The 19,952-nt window shown below is 38.2% G+C and overlaps 1 protein-coding gene across 2 annotated transcripts in view; it reads left to right on the top strand.

The window, feature by feature from the left end:
• LOC306857591 (serine/threonine-protein kinase LMTK1-like) overlaps positions 1 to 19,477 on the top strand; it is a 59,339-nt gene extending 39,862 nt beyond the window's left edge. For both annotated transcript variants that reach the window (XM_079397609.1, XM_079397608.1), the window contains 12 exons: positions 201 to 342; positions 8,281 to 8,360; positions 9,079 to 9,197; positions 10,216 to 10,303; positions 11,031 to 11,164; positions 11,691 to 11,775; positions 11,957 to 12,078; positions 12,292 to 12,441; positions 12,927 to 16,464; positions 16,564 to 16,702; positions 16,796 to 17,005; positions 17,600 to 19,477. In XM_079397609.1, the coding sequence (XP_079253735.1) occupies positions 201 to 342; positions 8,281 to 8,360; positions 9,079 to 9,197; positions 10,216 to 10,303; positions 11,031 to 11,164; positions 11,691 to 11,775; positions 11,957 to 12,078; positions 12,292 to 12,441; positions 12,927 to 16,464; positions 16,564 to 16,702; positions 16,796 to 17,005; positions 17,600 to 17,628 (4,836 nt within the window). In that variant the 3' untranslated portion in view covers positions 17,629 to 19,477. The remainder of the gene's footprint in view (positions 1 to 200; positions 343 to 8,280; positions 8,361 to 9,078; positions 9,198 to 10,215; positions 10,304 to 11,030; positions 11,165 to 11,690; positions 11,776 to 11,956; positions 12,079 to 12,291; positions 12,442 to 12,926; positions 16,465 to 16,563; positions 16,703 to 16,795; positions 17,006 to 17,599) is intronic.
• Positions 19,478 to 19,952: the final 475 nt, after the last annotated feature.

Raw genomic sequence — 19,952 nt, 5'->3', positions numbered from 1 at the left:
TCAAAATGATATAATGTTAATCTAACATTCATATAACCAAGAAGAAATGTTCTTAATACAGAGATAACATTTTCATAACTTTATGTGAATGTTAGCAAAATGTTATTAAAACATGTTTGTTTGCTGGGTGGACATTTCTTCATTCAGCCATTCATTGCATCTGTAACCTCTGACCTCTGTGTTTTTCATTGCTACCATAGGAATTTGAGAATGCAGAGGGAGAGGAATATCCAGCGGACATGTCCACGCCAGCATTGCCTGCATCTCACACCGGTCCTGACGTCTACATCCTGCCTCTCACCGAGGTCTCGCTGCCCGTCGCCAAGCAACCTGGCCGATCAGGTGGGTCATTGTCACACCGCATCTGTGGAAATTGTTATTTGATCTGGACCAGATGTGATAGCACTTAAGAAAGGCTGATTTCCTCCCAGTCCTGAATCCGCTCTGACCCCGCTTATGCAACTCCCATACGAGTTTCACATTCTCTGGACTGACTTTTTTTTCCAGAGGATATTGTTAATGTGTTCGGTCCCGCTTCCAACCCACAAGATCTGCAGTGTAAAATCCAGAAGAGACCAACGCCCTGCTGCTGCCTCCACTCTTCCCTCCTGGGGCGGATACTCTCCCACAACCCTGCCTTGCTCTGGACCTTCAGAGCCCAGGCCATCTGCTCCATGCTGATGGCTATCAGTGTTGTGCAAAATTCACAATTAAACAATGCAAACTTCAATTTATGAGTGTGAATTTTAATTGAATTGGCCACACCCTGCAGGAAGCTGAATTGGAATTTGAATGGGAATGATGAGATGAGGATTTTTTTATTTTTTTTTTATTTTATTGAATAAATATGAGGAAATATGCAAACTAAGCACAAATTTCTATTGGTTACTTTTCAAACATACAGTATTTTTACTACCACTACCTAAGTTTGTGGTTGGTGAGATTTAAAAAACAAATTCACTTAAAAAATATTCACCAAGGCTGAATAAATTTGATATAAAAGAAAGTAAATTATGAAATATTATTACAATTAATTAAAATGCTATTTATTCATGTGATGGCAAAGCTGAATTTTCAACCATTACTTCAGTTATAAGTCAGTCTGTCTCTGTAAAACAGACCTTCAAACTAAAAGGCTTTTTAAATTTGCTTTTCTAATTAAAAATTTTAGTTTTATGAATCTTCAGTCTTTGAGTTCCATTTTATGGAAGCCCATTTCCACCACGGAATAAAAAAATGTAATGTAAAAAAAAAATCAGAATTGCAAGATAAAAAGTCGCAAATACCTTTTTTATTTTTTTATTCAGTGGCGGAAACAGGCTTCCATAAACCTTTCAGTTTAGCTGTCTCACATTAAAATTCTAATTGCAATCTTGTTTTCTACCTCGATTCAAATTCAACAACTGAATTAGAATTTAAAGGGGACCTATTATGCTCCTTTTTACAAGATGCAAATAAGTCTCTGATATCCCCAGAGTGTTTATGTGAAGTTTTAGCTCAAAATACCCCACAGATAATTTTTTATAGCTTGATAAAATTGCCACTTTTGGGGTATGAGCTAAAACGCTCTGCATTTGAGTATGTTGCTTTAATGCAAATGAGCTGGTGCTCCCGGAGAAGAGGGCGGAGCTTCCAGAGCTCAAGCTCGGCATTAGCAGTGCTAGCCTTTGCAAATAAACATTCCACGATTAGTACAAGCCTGTTACCTTTACAGAAAACATACTCGGTTTCAAAGTCAGTCATCTGATTATACTATGCATAATAAATGTGCGTTTATGAATTACACAGACAGGGAGCACAGCAGGATAAAAATAACAACATAGCTGGTCTCATGGTGCATGGCATGCTATCACAAACTTTATAATTCTCAGTATGGGTCACCATACTTGGCCGTATGTCACTTCACTATAAGACCCACTCGTGATTCTGAGCTCAATAAATTCAAGCGATCGACTCTGCTTTCACATGCAACTTTTAACTACCACATTCCTATTCACGATCATTCATGAAGATAGCACCAGTGAAAACAGACAGATACAATGGTAGCTTTAGCAGCATGCCAAGAAGCTCTTTCAGAAGGGCCATTTGGAAAACAAACGCGTGATACTTTGTCTGGAGCTGACTTTCGTGCGCGAAGCGTTAGTATTGATCCCTACACGTATTGGGGAGTTTACCGATTTTTTCCGGGACATTTCCTTAGACAATGAAACTTAACCACAGTGTCCTCAGCGGCTCAGATGGAGGGAGTCTATGGAGACTCCTTTGTTCGTTAGTGCATCCCAAAACACAACATTTGAAATGCCTCTTTGGCGCTGACATTGTATATCTCCAGCAGCCAGGGCTGGACTGGGGTTAAAATTCGGCCCTGGACAAATCTGGTCCATCCAGCCCACGAGATCCTTGTGAATGATTTACTGGGTTATAGGGCCTTAAATTGGAGTAAATAAATGAATAAATAAAACAGGACAGAAACAAATAATGATAGATATTACTGAATTCTTAATAATGAACTTAATAATGCATTTTTATCACATAGAAAGGAACTTGACAGTAAAGCAATTATTTTGAGATAAAATGCAGAAAATGTACTGCTATTAAATTCTGTCATCATTTCCTCACTCTCATGCTGTTCCAAACATGAATGACTTACTTCTGTGGAACACAAAAAATGATAATTTGTAGAATATTATCAAACCACTTTGGTTACACTTGATTTCTACTGTATTCCAGCCAGCATCACTACAGAACCTTTAATGTTCTCATATCACACGACTGTATAATCATTTTGTGTCACATCTGAATGGATCAAGCGTCTTGTGCCGTTTATCATTTTACATTCGGAACGTTCTTCAGCGCTGTGCGGGTGGCTGATCCGCTCTGCTTTGAAGCGCTGCTGGATGCATTGCGTAGTGCGCTTCACAGTTTTGGAGTATTTACTTTTTTCAGTTTCGCATGAGCTGTAATTTGAAAATTTACGCTAAAATGACTTTGCAGCATAGACTGTAAAAAAAAAAAAAAAAAAATCAGTCCTAATATGGGGGAGGTCCCTCGCTTCCGCGATCGGCCCACTATTCGACCGGCCCACCGGGAATGTCCTGGTACTCCCGATGGCCAGTACATCCCTGCCAGCAGCTACAGCAAGTTATCAGTAATGGCGGAGGCAGACCACAGCTTCTCACTCAGGGCTGTGTCTATAGGGCAGCATCACAAATGGGTGGGACTTTTTCCCCTTGGTGACGTGAACAGAGGGAGAATCTGAAACAGCTCGTTCTGTGAGACTGTTTATGATTTTTTTAGATTATAAAAAAATGAGTGGGTGGATTTCTACCATTATAGGCTGGTTGTTTTCACACACTGCGGCCACACAACTGTGTTCAAACAATAGGTCCCCTTTAAAAAGCATTCTCATTTCAAATAGCGCACAACTCTGATAGACATGGAAGAATAATGGGAGCTTTGGCTCTTCATATTGCCTTCAACCATTCTCTTTCTTTGTCTCTCTGGACTGCAATCTATGGGTTGCCCTGAGACCACAAAGCTGGTGGGAACAAACATGTTGAAAAGAAACAGCCTTTTCTTCTCTTTTTTTTTTTAGTTTCTGTGATTTGCGTGCGCTTCACTGGTGCAAATTCCCTTGTTTTTCAGTACAAACATCCTTAAAGATTAAGACTTGTTTACACAGAATATTTCAATTAAGTTTAATTGATTTAATTGATAATTAAGTTTATTTTTCTTACCCCACTAGCAAATTGTCTAGAAATCCAAACAATTTTTCACTCGAACATTTTGGGGGTTTTTTTGTCTTTGTTTTCCGGTTTTCTCTCTCTTATTCCATCTCGAGCCGCACAACATCTGCCTGTTGCATAATGCCGCCTAAGCCAGCCTACATAAATGTGCCCTGGAATCTGAGGAATCTGGGAGACGATGTGTACAGTCCGATCCGTGGATACTCTCTGTCTCTCTCTTCCCCACAACAACTCACTTTATTATAGCCTGGCAGGCCTTAATGTGGTGCGATTAGCAGAGGTCAAGAGGTTAAGAGGTTGTGGTTTTCTACAGTAGATTCAGCTCACACAACTCTTACGCTCTGACATTTCATTAACGCGATAAGTGGATAATAGATGCAGCATTTTGCCACCTGACAGATAATAATACTAATTCATCAAAGTAAAAATCACACTATGGTTTCCCTTATGGTATAGTCTGCAATAAGAATTTCAAAAACGGCCCTGGTTTTTAGGAGTGGCTGGAATGATGTCACTCCTCAAGGATGAGGTTGAGGTAAGATATATAAACCTCCTGCCAGGAAGTGCAGGTCTCAGTCACCGTGACACAGATAGCATCTGTCTGTAATCAGACGTGTCTTTCTTCTCCTGGGATGTCAGTTAGACAAATGAAGAAGCTAATTGTAGTGTTTATCATCCGATTTGAGATGTTTCAGCCAAAGAGTTTATGTATTGCACTTTTGTGTGCAGTGTCCACCCCAACACAGCTGTGCTCATAAACACACCCTCACACACACACACACACACACAGATCTACATCTAAGCAAGCCAATACTCTGAACATCACATCATTTCAAATGTAACTTGCACACACCCTCTTTATCACACTCACTTCATTAAGCTACATCACTAAAATATTATTCAAACTCATTTGCATTGCTGGGAAAGGGACAAAAAAGCAAGACGTGCACAGCAGCAGTAAACACATTTCAATGTGCTCATTAATGTATGATAATTCATATTTGGTTAGAGTGGAATGATTTCTCTCCAGCGAATGCATTCCCAGAAGCCATCTGGCCAGCGTGTCACTGTCACTGACCAACACCGCGGTAATGAGCAAGCCAAGTAGTCAATCATGTATTCAAATACACAATGAGCAAATTCTGATACGTGGTGGGATTTTTGTTTGCACGTTGCTGTCATGCTGTTGGCAGACCTCATTGTTTTTCTGTTTAGGGCTGTTTTGTTCATATTTGGCTGCGTGTATACTGAAGTTTTAGTGACAGGTGCATTTAATGTGGAAGTCTCCTAAATTATCGTTTTGTGTGTACTGTATAATGCATATAATCAAATAAGTCTTGAACTTGGTTGACGTAACAGCAATGCTTTGGTGTGTCATGGCTTTATAAGAAAAATTAATTGCAACAGTTCACTTTTTTGGGTCTTTCAGCTGTAAACAAGAAACATATTCCAATAGTTCATGTTTTTCAACCAAGCTAATGCTAACCTGCTGAAGCATTCAGTTTGTGCTGTTAGCTGTGTTTTGGAACATTGTAGCAAATTTCTAGCTGACCTAAACTGGGCTGCGTTCAGCCCCGAAAAAACGGGGCAAAACGTTTATTAAACGGAAACGGTGGTGCGTTGAACACCCTGTTCTGATGACGCAAGAGTGATGAATGAAATCGGTATAAATACATGTTTAATACTGCAAAATGCTCTCAATGTTACAGTCACTGCCCTTGCCGTCCAGAATAAAAGAGAACATTGCAATGGAGTGAAGGGATTTGTGGAAACTGTGGTTCCTAATTACTGTGATCAAACATTTGCCTCGCATTTCAGGATGAAAAGAAATTTCAGGTGAAGGATAATCCACTTCTTACCTCCGAGACTGTGTTATGATCTATATGACCTTATTATTTTGATTGTGAGTATTAGGCTTATCATTATTGCTGATCACCGCTGTTGTGCCATGATATTGTAATATTTACCATTATATAATCAGAGGAGCATAGAAAAGTTTATGAAAGTGTCACTCCACAATACAATAGCAAAATATATAAATATGTATAGTATTTTTATGTTACATTAATTAGTGTCTAGCACACCTTCCTGAGGAAAGGATATGGACCAGAAGACATTGCAATTACTACATGATATTTAGACAGACTTAAAGAAGTTCCAGATCTGTACTTGTGCTCTTATTATTTCAGTTATTTTGCCTTTAATTTAAATAAACATGTGCAAACAATATACTTGTTCTTGTGAATTTATTTTGATGTTGATTACATTTACTTACAAATTCATCATCATCACGTTGATATGCTATGTTACTATAAAACTCTTACGACAAACATGTCTTCTAATATCTTCAATTGTTGCGCATACCGAGCTGCAGCGGACACATATTAAATGACTTCACTTGGACCCATTGTGCGATCTGTCTCTTTAATACCGTGTGGTTTATATACACGTTGCTGCTGATTGGGCTGACTTTTTGACACACCCACCAAACAAGAGAAAACGTATCTCAAACCCCGTCGCACACCGTTTCCTGGAAACATGTCGTTCAACCTGGAAACCGTAGCAAAACGTTGGGCACCGGTGTGAACCTGAACGTGCTCCTGGTAATTAACTGGCCTTAATTAGTCAGACCATGTTCAAAAAACTGCCTGAATACCATAAACTAGTATGACAAGCTAAAACAAAGTTCCAAAACACAGCTCAAACTGGATGTTCTAGCTGAATACTGGAGAATTGTCAAGTATTGATTTAGTTTAATACAGTGTTATTTTACAATCCTGTTATATTATTTATTAATATTTTAAATGAGCTTTTTCAACATTTTCAATTGTAATTTTAAGTTTTAGTCATTTTTTTAAATATTATTTATTATAAATATTACTTAAAACAATTTTAAAAATAGTTTTAAACCCATAAGACATTTGTTCAACTTTGGAACACAAAATTAAGAAATGTTTAATGAAATACGAAAGCTTTCTGACCCTGCATAGACAGTGACGCAACTGAAATATTCAAGGCCCAGAAAGGTAGCTAGGACATCGTTAAAATAGTAAACCTTCATTTAAATACTTTTTCTGCGCAAAGAAAAAAAAACAACTTTATTCAACTTTTTTTTTTGTAAAGAATTTTCATTTTTGGGTGTTTTTCATCTAATATTGATATTTTATTTTATTTCAGTTTATTTTTAATAGTTTTGCTTTGACTTAACAATAACAACACTGGTATAATATTTGAAATTGTTCTTTGTATTTGGCTTTGTGCTGCTAATGTTTGATATAAACATTGATTTAATTCCTAATTGAATTTCACACAGTTGAAACCCAGGCAGTTTGTAGCAATAACTTCAGTCTCTTCATATTCTCACTGTAATATAGTATTTTTTCTGATTTGTTCGTTCCTTTCCCGCACCCACATCAAACATTTACGATTTGCTTACCGGCCATTTGCTTTCCCAGTCTTGAGCTAGAAACCTTAGGAATAATAGCATTAGTGTTTCCATCCTCTCAGTGGTACCAAGCAGCACCGCCGGCATGACAAAGACCCCGATTCTTCCCAGCGAGGGCTCTCTGAGAGGGGGCAGGCAGAATGAGCAGCCTCTACAACACCACATGGGCGTAAAATATGGCTGCTGCATAAAAAGGAGACAGAGAGTGAGACAGTATGTCGTACACACTGACAATAAACTGTCTGTTTGTGGGCACGATGAGATGAGAGAAAGAGAGAAAGGGACTGTTATGGCTTTTTGAGATGATAGAGATATGCAAGGATCTGTCAGACGAGAGGTTGAATGGTACAGAAAATTACTGGTCAAATCCGTCCCTACTGTGGCACTCTTCTGTTTTTCAGAAAATATGCCTTTCAAGCAGTCTGAAAGTTTACGGGAAGATTTTGAACTCTTCAGACAGTCTCTTGAAATTGGTTTTGTGCCGTTTAACATCGCTCTTGCACAGACGATCGCTCACTGCTTTTTGGAGAGGATATTTGGAGGATGATTGTCTTGTTGGAGGAAAATCTTGATGAAACTTCACTTAATGCACTTGCAATACTCAATTGTGCACTACGGGTGTGTTGGAACAGTTGTCAACATTATTCATATATATAAATTTTTTTTTTTTGTAGGTTGATTTTTTATTTTTATTTAATCAAATTAATTTAAATTTAATTTGTATCAGTATTTTTCTTGTATTAAATAGGGGACCAAAATTTTGAGAGTACAAGTGAAAATGCTGCTGTTGTGCATTTTTCTAATTTCATTTTTCTCATTTTTTATTTAAAATTAATTGGAATGATGATGACAGTAGCTCTTAAATTTGAGAATGATCCCAAAAGCATCTTGTGCTTCAAAAGAAGCAAAGAACATCTGTACAACAGAGCTATTTATTCATGTTATGTCATTTTTCTTGATTACAATTCTAAAGCTTTCTTGATTTCATTAGATATTGAATTCCAAATTTTACATTGTTCCATTGGTCCAGTTACTAATTCATGTCTTGTTCTATCTCTGTCTTTTTATTTCCTGATAAACATCTTTTAGTCCAGCTCCTAAGATCCACAGATCTTGGCCGCCACAGTTTGCTTTATATAAAGGAGATTGGACATGGCTGGTTTGGCAAGGTAAGTGTAGTTGGTTTATCGTTTATTTGTTTTGTATGCTTGTGCACCTCACAGACATGAACGCTCTAAGTGTGTTCTGCTACGGATCAAAGATTTAGCTCTGTAGTTTAGTCCCAAGGATGTGAAAATATCTTCCACGCTGTTTTACCTCAGTAATACTCAAGCTTTGATGTTGGACTTGTGTCTTGACTGTTGCCTGTGAGAATTTGATGATATTTCTGTGTTTTAGAGTGAATTCCGGAAGCTCTTTAGTATTTCATGGGAATAACTGTGCCTCATTCATTCTCATTCTTTCTCTCTTTCTCTCTACTTCTTTGTCTTTGTGTAACACACATACATCAACACACACACTACCCCAACTTTCCATTGAATGGGTATGTCCATCTGTATGTCTGCGTCTCTGTGGCTGCATGTTTATTGATGTCTCATCTGGTTTTGTGTTGTTTCGTCTTTCTGCATTTCCTTTCTTTTCGCATGATTCCTGGACTTGATTTAAACTTTTTGGCTTTGTTTGTGTGGAATGTCTGTCTTCCATTTCCTTCCTTCCTGTGTACCCATTTCCTTTATGTGCACATCTGTTTCGTGTCTATCTGTGTCACCCTGTCGATAACGTGTGTGTTGTCCATTTTCCCTCTGTTCATACCTGTATGTGTGTTTCTGTTGTCTTTCCCTTGTGTGTTTGTGTATATGTGTGTCGGTGGGATGTGTCGGTTCACAGGTATTGTTGGGGGAGGTTCACTCTGGTCTCAGCAGTACCCAGGTGGTGGTGAGGGAACTAAAGGCTAGTGCCAGCGTGCAGGACCAGATGCACTTTCTGGAAGAGGCTCGGCCATACCGGTAAACAAACAATGCATTATTTCATTTATGTATTTTATTTAATCTCTTTTGCAAGAATAAATAAGGTTTGAAAAGGCATAGGTTTAAACTCCTCCTAGGGGGACTATATGAGAAACATACTGTTACTTAAGCTAAAATGTCTGCTAAAATTAGTAATTTGTAATAAACAAATTAATTAATGTACTGTAAGACATTAAATGCATAGTTCACTCAAAAATAAATGTTTTCTCATCATTTACTCACCCTCAGGTTGTTGCAAAAAAAATAATGGGTCTCACTCACTAAACATGCGCACGCTCAAATTTTGCGTGAAATGTGCGTACGGACGTTTTCACGAATAAATCATGATTCCTCAAAAACTTTCATACTAAAATTTATTCTAAATGTACGAAAAAATTCAAGAACAACTTATTCCACACGTACGCAATAATCATGTTCGCCCGGGGCCTTATAAGCATGTATAAAGAACCCTACATATAATTAGATATGTTATTTACATGCTGGGTGAAAAGTAACTAGACATTAAAATTGATAATAAAGTAGAATTAGAGGTCCAATTATATAAATAAATATATATATAATTAGAGGTCCAAACAACAAATCACCTGATCTATCCTTATATAAACGGTGATTATTGTGTCTCACCTTGTGTTTGGAGTTCTTTTTCTTTGTCTTTTGTTTCGGTGCCATAATTGTCTTTCTTCTGTAAAACACAAAAGAAGGTATTTTGAAGAAGGTTGAAAAACATACATTGAAAAATAAAATGAAAATGAAAGTGAAAGGGGTCAAAAACAACACCGAGGTCATTGACATTTATTTTATGTACCAAAAAAAAAAAAATCAGAACATATTCTTTTGGGTTCTACAGCAGAAAGAAATTCATATAGGTTTGGAACAATATTAGGGTGAATAAATGATGACAGAATATGACTTTTTGGGTGAACTATCTCTGTAATATGAATGTATAGTATGATTGTGGGATATTGTAGTGATAAGTGGGCTGAAACTGTTTCTGCAGGTCTCTCCAACATCCGGCTCTAGTGCAATGCCTCGCTCAGTGCACAGAGGTCACACCCTACTTAGTGGTCATGGAGTTCTGCCCACTGGTTAGTCCATTATTTTATTTTATTTTTATTTTTTACTTTATATCTTAAGAGAATACGTGCTATTATTTACAGTATGTGCTATTACTTTTAAAGTCGCAAAGTTTTTAGGTAAAAAAAAATCCCCATAGATTTTCATTGAAGGATACCATATCTAGACACCAGAATATGATGGAGAATTTGGCCAGAAAGCATATATTTTAGCAAATTTCTGCTATATAAAAACAGTCAATTTTGCTGCTTGATGTTGCAAATTGGTATTTGTTATCATATTATTTTAAATCATCCTAATAAGAAAAAAAGTGGTTTGTTTCAAAGATATTTTTACCCTTAATTGCACTTTTTTATTCTTCTGGTTATTTACCTATAGCAGCACATGAACCAGAAGTCTCACACATTCATAATAAAAAAGTTTACTTCAACATTGAAAAATAAGGTGGAAATGCAAGAGTCACAACATGATAGTGTGTTTCTATATTTCATATCATTCTTCTCCTGTTATTGCCTATTTAGGTCAAATATGCAACAGCATGTTTCTTTAAACAGAACTGTCCTTAGCGGCAACATCAAACAGCTGCCCTCATGATGTCTTGATATATATCCCCCCCCCAATGGTTAGCTGAGGAAAATCAGGCTGACAGCACATTCTATTGATGTTTATGCATACTGATTTGAATTTACGTCTTACCTTTGTGTTTTAGCATGTGTTTTATGTGTTCCGTGTCAACAGGGTGATGTTAAAGGTTACCTGCGCAGCTGCTGGGCAACAGATTCCATGACCCCTGACCCCTTACTACTTCAGAGGATGGCGTGTGAGATCACTTCAGGCCTGCATCACCTTCACAAAAACAACTTCACCCATAGGTCAGCCAGCAATTTATTTACTTCAACACTTCTATTGTTTACTTCTATTTTAGTGCACAAATCTATGTTTAGAGAATTTTAATTCTTTAGAACCAAATTCTCAAAACATTCTCAGAACGAGTATGAAGCTAATGAGTATGAATATCTGCATTACCTGCTTCCTGTCTCATGGTTTCTCCCTGCAACAATCTCCTGATGCTGCCTGAGTGTTTTTACTCCACTCCAGCATCAGTGATTTTGTTGCTGGGGGTCACCACACATCTACAAGCAACTTCAACATGTACTTGCCAAGATGCTTTGAACAGGTTCCTGAAGAATTATTTTTGGAAAGTAACACCACAATGCAGTAATATGGTGGCTTTTTCTGGAATTGCATCTGTCATGTTAATTTTATGCAGGCTTGCGGTTTTGTAAATGACATCCAGTTATGTTTGAGCTAGCAATATGAAATAATTTAGGCCATGTCCTATTTTCAGAAGGTGCTTCTCATTTATTTATTTATTTTTGGTGCTCTGGTTTTCTGCAGTGATCTGGCTTTAAGAAACTGCCTGCTAACATCAGACATAAAAGTTAAGATTGGAGACTATGGACTAGCACACAACAAGTACAAGGTGTGTACACTTAAATCTATACATTTGTATCTACTAAAATATATCTACAAAATATCCAATTATGAATAGTAATACAAACCTGAATTATATATTACATTCATTTACTAGTTTTTTGTGCTTTTTATTCAAAATGTGGTTAGTGTATTTCTTTAACTTGTATTTCATGTCTTTTCATCCCCAGGATGACTACTTTGTGACATCAGACCAGACCTGGATTCCCTTACGCTGGATTGCCCCTGAACTGGTTGATGAGGTTCATGGTAACTTACTGGTGGTGGACCAAACCAAGGAAAGCAACATCTGGTCAGTACCTTCAAAAGAGGCTACAGCAAAGAGCAAATTCTTGCATCTGTAGAACATAAATCTAGTGTTGAATTTAGGCCTTTATTTAGCAGTTTTAGGAAGAACACACCGCCTCCTAAATAAATAAACTTTATTATAGATATCAAGTCATTATTGATTGATGCATTAATTGCTGTTAGTTACCAAAATACTTTGTTTCTCTCTGTACATAAGGTCACTCGGTGTAACAATCTGGGAGCTGTTTGAGTTGGGAAATCAGCCGTACCGCCATTATTCAGACCGACAGGTTCTCAGCTATGCTGTAAAGGACCAGAAACTGAAGCTGTCCAAGCCACTTCTTAAGTACCCTCTTTCTGACCGCTGGTGGGTGTCTAATAAACTTTATATTGCTCTTCTTACTCTTTTTATTAACCATTAGCTAGAGTTAGAGCCTTGAATTTTCATTCCGCTAGATCCTTTCAATTTTCTCCCTACTCTTTTCAAGTCCTTGCCTTTAATTTTGTTGTTTAGATAGTTTGGCCATAACACAATGTAGCTGTATTTTTGTGTAAATTTCCAGTTAAAATTTCTAAAAACCCTTGAAACAAAATAAATTTACTCGAGGTCCAACACTGCATTAGATATTAAGATATTGTATTGTTTAAAGATTAATCTCAATCTATAAAATGTAATCTATAAAAAACTCTTAACATTATATTCAGTGTTACTTCTCCAATAAATGCATCTTGTTTTAAGGATGTTTAGATTTATTTCTACTGAAAAATATATCAAGCTAATTAAGTCACTTTTGAAGTGACTTTTTGTAACATTTGCCCTAAAAGTGTATATTTGTGTTTCTGTATCACCAGGTATGAAGTAATGCAGTTCTGTTGGCTTCAGCCTGATCAGAGGCCCAATGCAGAAGAAGTTAATCTGCTGCTTAGTTACCTATGCGCCAAAGGAGCCAGTGAGGCAGAGGAAGACTTTGAGAGACGCTGGAACTCAATGAGACCAAACACAAGCCATGCTAATGTCCATGGAGCAGGTGCACTTGCAATCGACATGCCCATGTCATCCACCACTTCCTCATTCCCCCTACTGGAACAGTTCCCCACTGGAGATGGCTACCATTCAGAATCTGGAGATGACATCTTAACAGTTACTGAAACCAGCCATGGCCTCAACTTTGAGTACAAGTGGGAGCAGGCACGGGCTGAACAACACTACCGTTCTTCATCCACATCAGGCACTTTGGGTCAAGGCAATCCCCATTGTCAGGAGGTCTTCTACCCTCCAGGTGGAATAGTGGGGGGCTGTGCTGTTGAAGGACTCACCCTAGGGGTTTCTCCTTCATATTATGAGTCCAAACAAATACACACCCCATGTGTGGTACCAGTCCTGAGTGCTCACAGTCCATCAGTGAATAATGAGTACTACATTCGCATTGAGGAGCCAGTACAAAGCAATATTGATATGAACTTCACCCTGTGTGCTTACAGCCCAGAGTTTGGGGGCAGCAATGGAAGCTTTCTAACAGGTAGTGGAGACTCTAGAGAGTGTATGAACTGTCCCCCTGAAGCTAAACCAGACATTTATTGGTCAGCGGATATCCACAAAAGCAGTGCCTACGATTCCGACACCAGTCCTTCTATGTCTCTAACTATGGAGCCTCTTTTGGGCCATGGTAGCCCTCTTAGAGCATGGGAGTCTGGTCACTATGTCTCATACAAAGACAGAGATGGAGGTTACTACTATGAACCATCTCCTCCTAAGATCATGGACCGCTACCTGATACGAGACCCAATAGAGCTTCCACAAGAGAGCTGGGGGTCTCGAAGCTTAAGACAGGCACTTGGGGAACTGGAGGAGCCTTTAGGTGTCTCACCATCTCTTGGAAGTCCTCCACAAGGCTATGCTGATCCTTACTTGGAGAACATTCAAGGCTCCATTATAGGAAAGAACGTTACGGGAGGATATTATGATATGATGGGCTCTTTGAGGAAGACTATGCCGGGTAGTCACTCAGTTTGTATTGACATGGCGTCAGGTGGTGCTATATTTGTAGGACGAGATGACAGCGAATCTGAGGAAGAGGAAGACATCTTTGTGGAAAGGCGAGCAAGAAGCTGGTCCACCAGCAATCCAGCAAATACAAACACAAGGACCTTGCATCAAAGGCAGGGGTCTTGTATCCAAGATTCGTATACAGATTTCCACTACACTATGCCGATGACTGATGTTGAAGATGCATGGACAGAAGAGCAGACCCTGCCGTACCATATGGCCAAACCTGTTGACTACTTGGAGGCAGCAGTCAAAAGCAACACTTGCCTGGTGCATGGAAGACATGTACCTTCAAACCCTTCACCCGAGTGCAGCTCATATATCCATATGTGCCATGAACCCAGAGAGGCTGAAGTATATCCCGTGCCATGTTGTCAAGCTTTGAGTAGTTCACATTTTGTAGATCCTCTAACAGGAACACATGTGAGGAACTGCTTCATGATTGACTGTATTCCAGGGAAACCCATGACATTGCCCAAAAAAGACCAACATCTAGGCCAAGCACCTTTATCTGCTGGACATATAGTTTCCAAAATAGAGTCATCAAGGGAAGGGGCCAAACTGTTTGATGTCTCACAGCAGTATGTGGATATTGCGGTAGGAGAAACAAACTTGAAGCAAGAAAAGGCTTTTCATGAAGATGCATCTCTAATGGATCCCAAAACTGAAATTATTGCCATTACTCCACAATTGGAGAAATCCCAAGCAGAGTCACCAAAATCAGAGCCAGAGTCAGACCTAAGCAAGACAGTGGATAGTGGTGTGGACCATGGACGCTCTAGTATCAGTCTGGTGGAGATTGATGACTGCAGCGATGATGACATCACTGATGTAACCTCAGGGATTTTTGGTGACTTCACCGTTGAAGTGGAAACTGTTGACTACATTAACCCAACATTCAAGTCATTACAAAAGCAGGTTGGTACCCCAGACTCCATGGACTCCATTGACATACCATCTATAGCATGTTCCAGCGAGACACTCAGTCCTGCCTCTATACATCCGTCAAGCTCTCCCAAGACAGTGGACAGTGGCTATGACACCGAAAACAATGAATCTCCAGAGTTTGTCCTAAAGGAACCCCATGAGCTACAAGATTCTAAGGTTTTCATCCAACCCTTGGGAAAAGTGACATCTGGGTCTAACTTTGAACAAGAGATTATAAGGGCAGACGATGAGACATCTGGGTCTAACTTTGAACAAGAGATTATAAGGGCAGACGATGAGAAGTTAGAGGACAGTGTTGATACTGTAATGGCATTGACAACATCTGAGAGCAGTGATGGAGAGCTGAAAGCGCTGAGTGATAAAACTCCATACAGAGATTCTGCCTACTTCTCGGACTATGATGCCGGGAAAGATAAAGAAAGCGAAGAGGACATCAATGAACTCGAAGATCAGAAAGATGGACCAGAGGAAATTATAGATAAACAGGAGCTACTTCCTCCGAAAAAGGAGGCAGATGAAGATGAATATCTTTTGGCATCTACAAAGGAAAGTGAAAAATCTCCTGAACACTCTCTTGAAGCAACTTCAAATGTTCCATCAAAGATCAATGAAGTTATGTCTGGTTGTAACACACTCAGCAGTGTATCTCTCTCATCTCCTGATAATGAAGTGTCTACCATAAAAGATCATTTTGGTGATGATGAAAATCTTGGTGTAGATTCAGATCTTTCTGCAGAACTTGTACCATCGGAATCTGAAGGATCTAATTCAGATGCTTTGCTTGTTCCCGATGTAAAGCAAGAGGAATCTTTCAAACAAGTAGGCAGTGAAGATAGTCTGTCTCTCGACCAAGTCACTTCTGAGGGTGATGTTGCAAACACCAATATTCCAGAGGTCCTTATTGTTGAGAATGAAGAGGGCGTAGTCAAAGATGTGAGCTGTATTATTTTGTCTGAAGAGGAACTAGCATCTCAGAAGGAAACAGCAGAAAGGAACAGTTCCCCTAAACATGAAGGACTGGAATCCAGGAGTAAGGACTGTGAAGAAGGAGGACGCAAAAGAAGCTCCGCACGTTCTGGATCTCCTCCCCCTCCACTAGAAGGACGGGTATCTCCCACAGATGGAGAGGAGGCAGATGAGGAAGATGGCGACTCTGAGGATAGCGATGAGTCCGATGAGGAGCTGCGCACTTACAGTATCCAGGAACAGAGCGAAGAAAGCGAGGATGAGATCTTGACCGTACCTATCATTGTGAGTGACTGCAGTGATGCACACAAACTCAGAAGTCTGCTTAAGATACCAACACTGCTCAGTGATTCACTGTCTGACGAAATGGAGAACAAAAAGAAAGTGGTGTCTTTCTTTGATGATGTCACCGTCGTTCTGTTTGACCAGGTATTTATTGTCCAGTTATTTCAAGAGGTTTTCTATGATATATTGAATCACATTTGAGTTCTTTGAAGTTTAATAATAAAATTATGTCAACCCCACCAGGAAAGCCCAACCAGAGAGCTGGCAGATCAAAGTTTTCCCTTGGGTGGAGAGTCAAGCAAACCGAGTGCAAAGGGTAAAAACCAGCAGGAAAAGATCAATGCCTCCGATGACTCTTCTGATGGAAACATCTCAGAAGAGAGTAAGATACTTTTCTCCTCCTTTTTTGCCCATCTTTTTTCAATAATTTTTTTAACATTAATTATTTACCATCCTGCTTTGTCTTTGATCTAAGGTGCAGGGTTTGAATGGGAAGATGATTTCCCATTGTTGCCCCTTCCCACATCTTCTAAGGGGTCTCCACAGGACATCACTCCAAAGCCGAGCCTACCGAGTTGCAGTAATAAACCTGTGGCACAGGTCTCCCGTTTTACCGTTTCTCCATCCAGTGTGTCACGTTTCTCCATCACACATGTCTCGGATTCAGATATGGATTCTGCAGGAGGTGAGATAGCACATGTTTGAAGCAGTTCTTATAATAAACTTTTTCCCCATCAACAATTTTTTTTTTAAAGTTACAAGCCAATACCACCATATTCGATAATTTTCGCAAAATTTCAGGGTCCCTAGAATATTTTGATGTATGAATATCTGAACGTGCAATATATATATAGTTTTGTGCTTTTGTCAAAGACTACTCATGTTAGCTTACATGTGTGCGAACAATGCTTCTGTTGCTTGTTTCTGCTTCTTCGCTTGCTTTTGCATCTAGAGATTCTGTTCTATTTCAGAAGATGCACAAAAGCACCCCCTAATGTATAACAGTGAAAACATGGATTGCCAGAACATTCTGCCAATAATTCAATTTCATGACTCCAAAACAAGCTAAAATGAAAATGTGCACAAATTATTGTTAGTTTTTAATTATTGACTTTTTTTTACATGTAATATATTTCACATGATATTGTCTTTGAACAGATTTGTTCGACAGAAAAATCTGTTTTTATTTTCCAAATACTTTAGAAACTCCTGTGATAATTTGCATGTTAATTAAACATATAGCTAATATAAATTTAATCTTTTTTCCTCTGTTTTAAAGGGAGCAGTGAAGATGGGGAAAGAGAGTGAATCACCATACTACTCCCAACACTGAGCAGCACTGAGAGACACTTATTTATTTTTGTTTTGGGTTTTTTTCTTATCGAGGAGATCACAATAAGAAGGAGGTTTTGATCTCTTTGGAAACCATTTTTGGATCCCCTTAAAGACAGTGCCTCTTAATGTCAGCAAACACTTCATAGCAGCCCTTTCGTAAGGGCCCCAGAAGAAGAAAAAAAATTGTGGAAATGACTAAAATATAATAGGAAACACAAACTAAAATTAAGCATATTGTAAATGAAACAGAGTTTGGATGGATCTGCTTAGTTTATATGGACCTACTGGAAACTAGCTGTGACTGTTTACAACATCAGATACTGTATTTTTGGAAAGTGTTGAAAAGACGCTAAAGGTATCACTGCATCAAAAATTGAGTGAGCGAAATGTAACAAAACTAAACTGAACTGATTTTTACTGTGAAATATCAATGCAGTGTTGTTTGTCTATAAAAGGAGGAGTTTTAAAAAAGGAGAGGTTATTTAAGTGTTTTTATGACTAAAATGAAGTTCACGACACACAGCTGCCTTGTGTTTGTCACCTGCCTGAGAGTAGCATTGTGTTATGGTGACATGGCATTCTGAAACCACTTTTATGATTCTATTAATAATCACACAAGGATTATCATTATCGATTCTCTCTCTTCATGATTTGAATGCTTAGTGTTTTAGATCATTTTGTTATTTATTTACTTATTCAGTGCTTCAATTTAAATCAGTTTGCACGAGGCAAATGATTTGTCATGTTTTGCTATTTCCCTGTTCATAGTAGAACTCATGTTTCACAGTTTGACTTTGAATATCTGCAGTTAAATCCATAAAATAATGACAAAAAAGATTACTTTTTTTAATAGTGAAGTTTTAACATAAAGTAGAAAACTCCAAATAATCTCAAAAATAAATATGAAATCATATGTAATTGACAACCTATTATGTAATGGAGGATTTGATGATTTGACATGTATTTAATGATGTATTTAGGTTGAATACTAGTGAAGAAGGACACTTAAACTCAAGCATCATCATTAATATATTGTAGCCATTTGGATCATATTATAAAAAATTATTACAAATGATCAGAAAGTGTTCCAATTTACCTGTATTCACCCTATTAAATGATGCTGTACATGCTTGCTACCTTTGAAGATTGAAGCCGGGTTGTATTATGATCAGGGTGTTAATCATATACTTAAGAGTGTTATTTATTAGTCAAAATGTTTTATATTTCCTTGAACGCTGAAGAACAGATCAATGCTTTTCAGCAATGCAAGCCGCAACGCTGTCAAATCTAGTTGTTGGACTTAATAGGAGCAATTTAAACTGCTGAACAAAATGGACATATGATATTGTGATTTTTTTTCTCATATGGTGGGGACACAATACATTGGACGTGATGAAGGTGGACGAGCCTGCTGATGTGATTGAGAACCGTGTACAGTACAGAGGAACTCGATGCTACCGGCACACTTCTGTGCATCCGACCAAGCATAAATCTCATTACGCTATTCTCGATATGTTCTGTTCGTTTGCCTGTGAAGGCATTTATTCTATGTAATCGTCTAGCTTAGATTGAACTAGACAACAGTCTGTACTATTTTTGTATTTGATTCAACAATTTTAAACTGCTGAAAGATCAAATGGGCACTTAGGAGGTAAAGGGAAAAGATGTGTTTTCTGAAAAATTTCACAGATTTTTCTTGGGGAATTTGCCCGTACGATGGTTTTGAGTTGCAGTATAATGTTAAGCGAGAGTGTATGTAATTCTGTTCCTCAAATGTGTCACAAATTTAGTGCGAAAAATAAAACGATTCTGTTTGACGGTTTTCTCTTGCAGTTATTGTTTTAATGTATAACTTTAATTACAACACATTAAAAGCAGATTCAACATATGTAATATTTCATATTGATGTTTTAGCAGGATAAATAAGATACATTCACATGTAACCTTCACTTTTATACAACTGGCAAAAACAAAGAAAATGAAAGAAAATACATGCTGGTGGAAAAATATCTAATTCCGAAATGGGCTACAAAGTGGATCATACAGATTCTCTCTATAATCATACAAAATGTTTCCATTCTCACTCTGTTCACACACAATATTTACATCATATACATACAGTATAAGAACAGTATAAGTGGTTCCCAACCCTGGTCCTAGAGGCACCCCAACACTGCACATTTTGCATGTCTCCTTTCTCTGACACACCAATTTCAGGTCTTGGAGTCTAATGAGCTGATGACCTGAATCAGGTGTGTTTGATTAAGGAGACATGCAAAACGTGCAGTGTGGTGCCT

Source organism: Barbus barbus, assembly GCF_936440315.1.
Source record: "Barbus barbus genome assembly, chromosome: 38".
NCBI lineage: Eukaryota > Metazoa > Chordata > Actinopteri > Cypriniformes > Cyprinidae > Barbus > Barbus barbus.
Note: the sequence above shows the minus strand (reverse complement) of the source record. Positions and strands in the feature narration are given on the sequence as shown.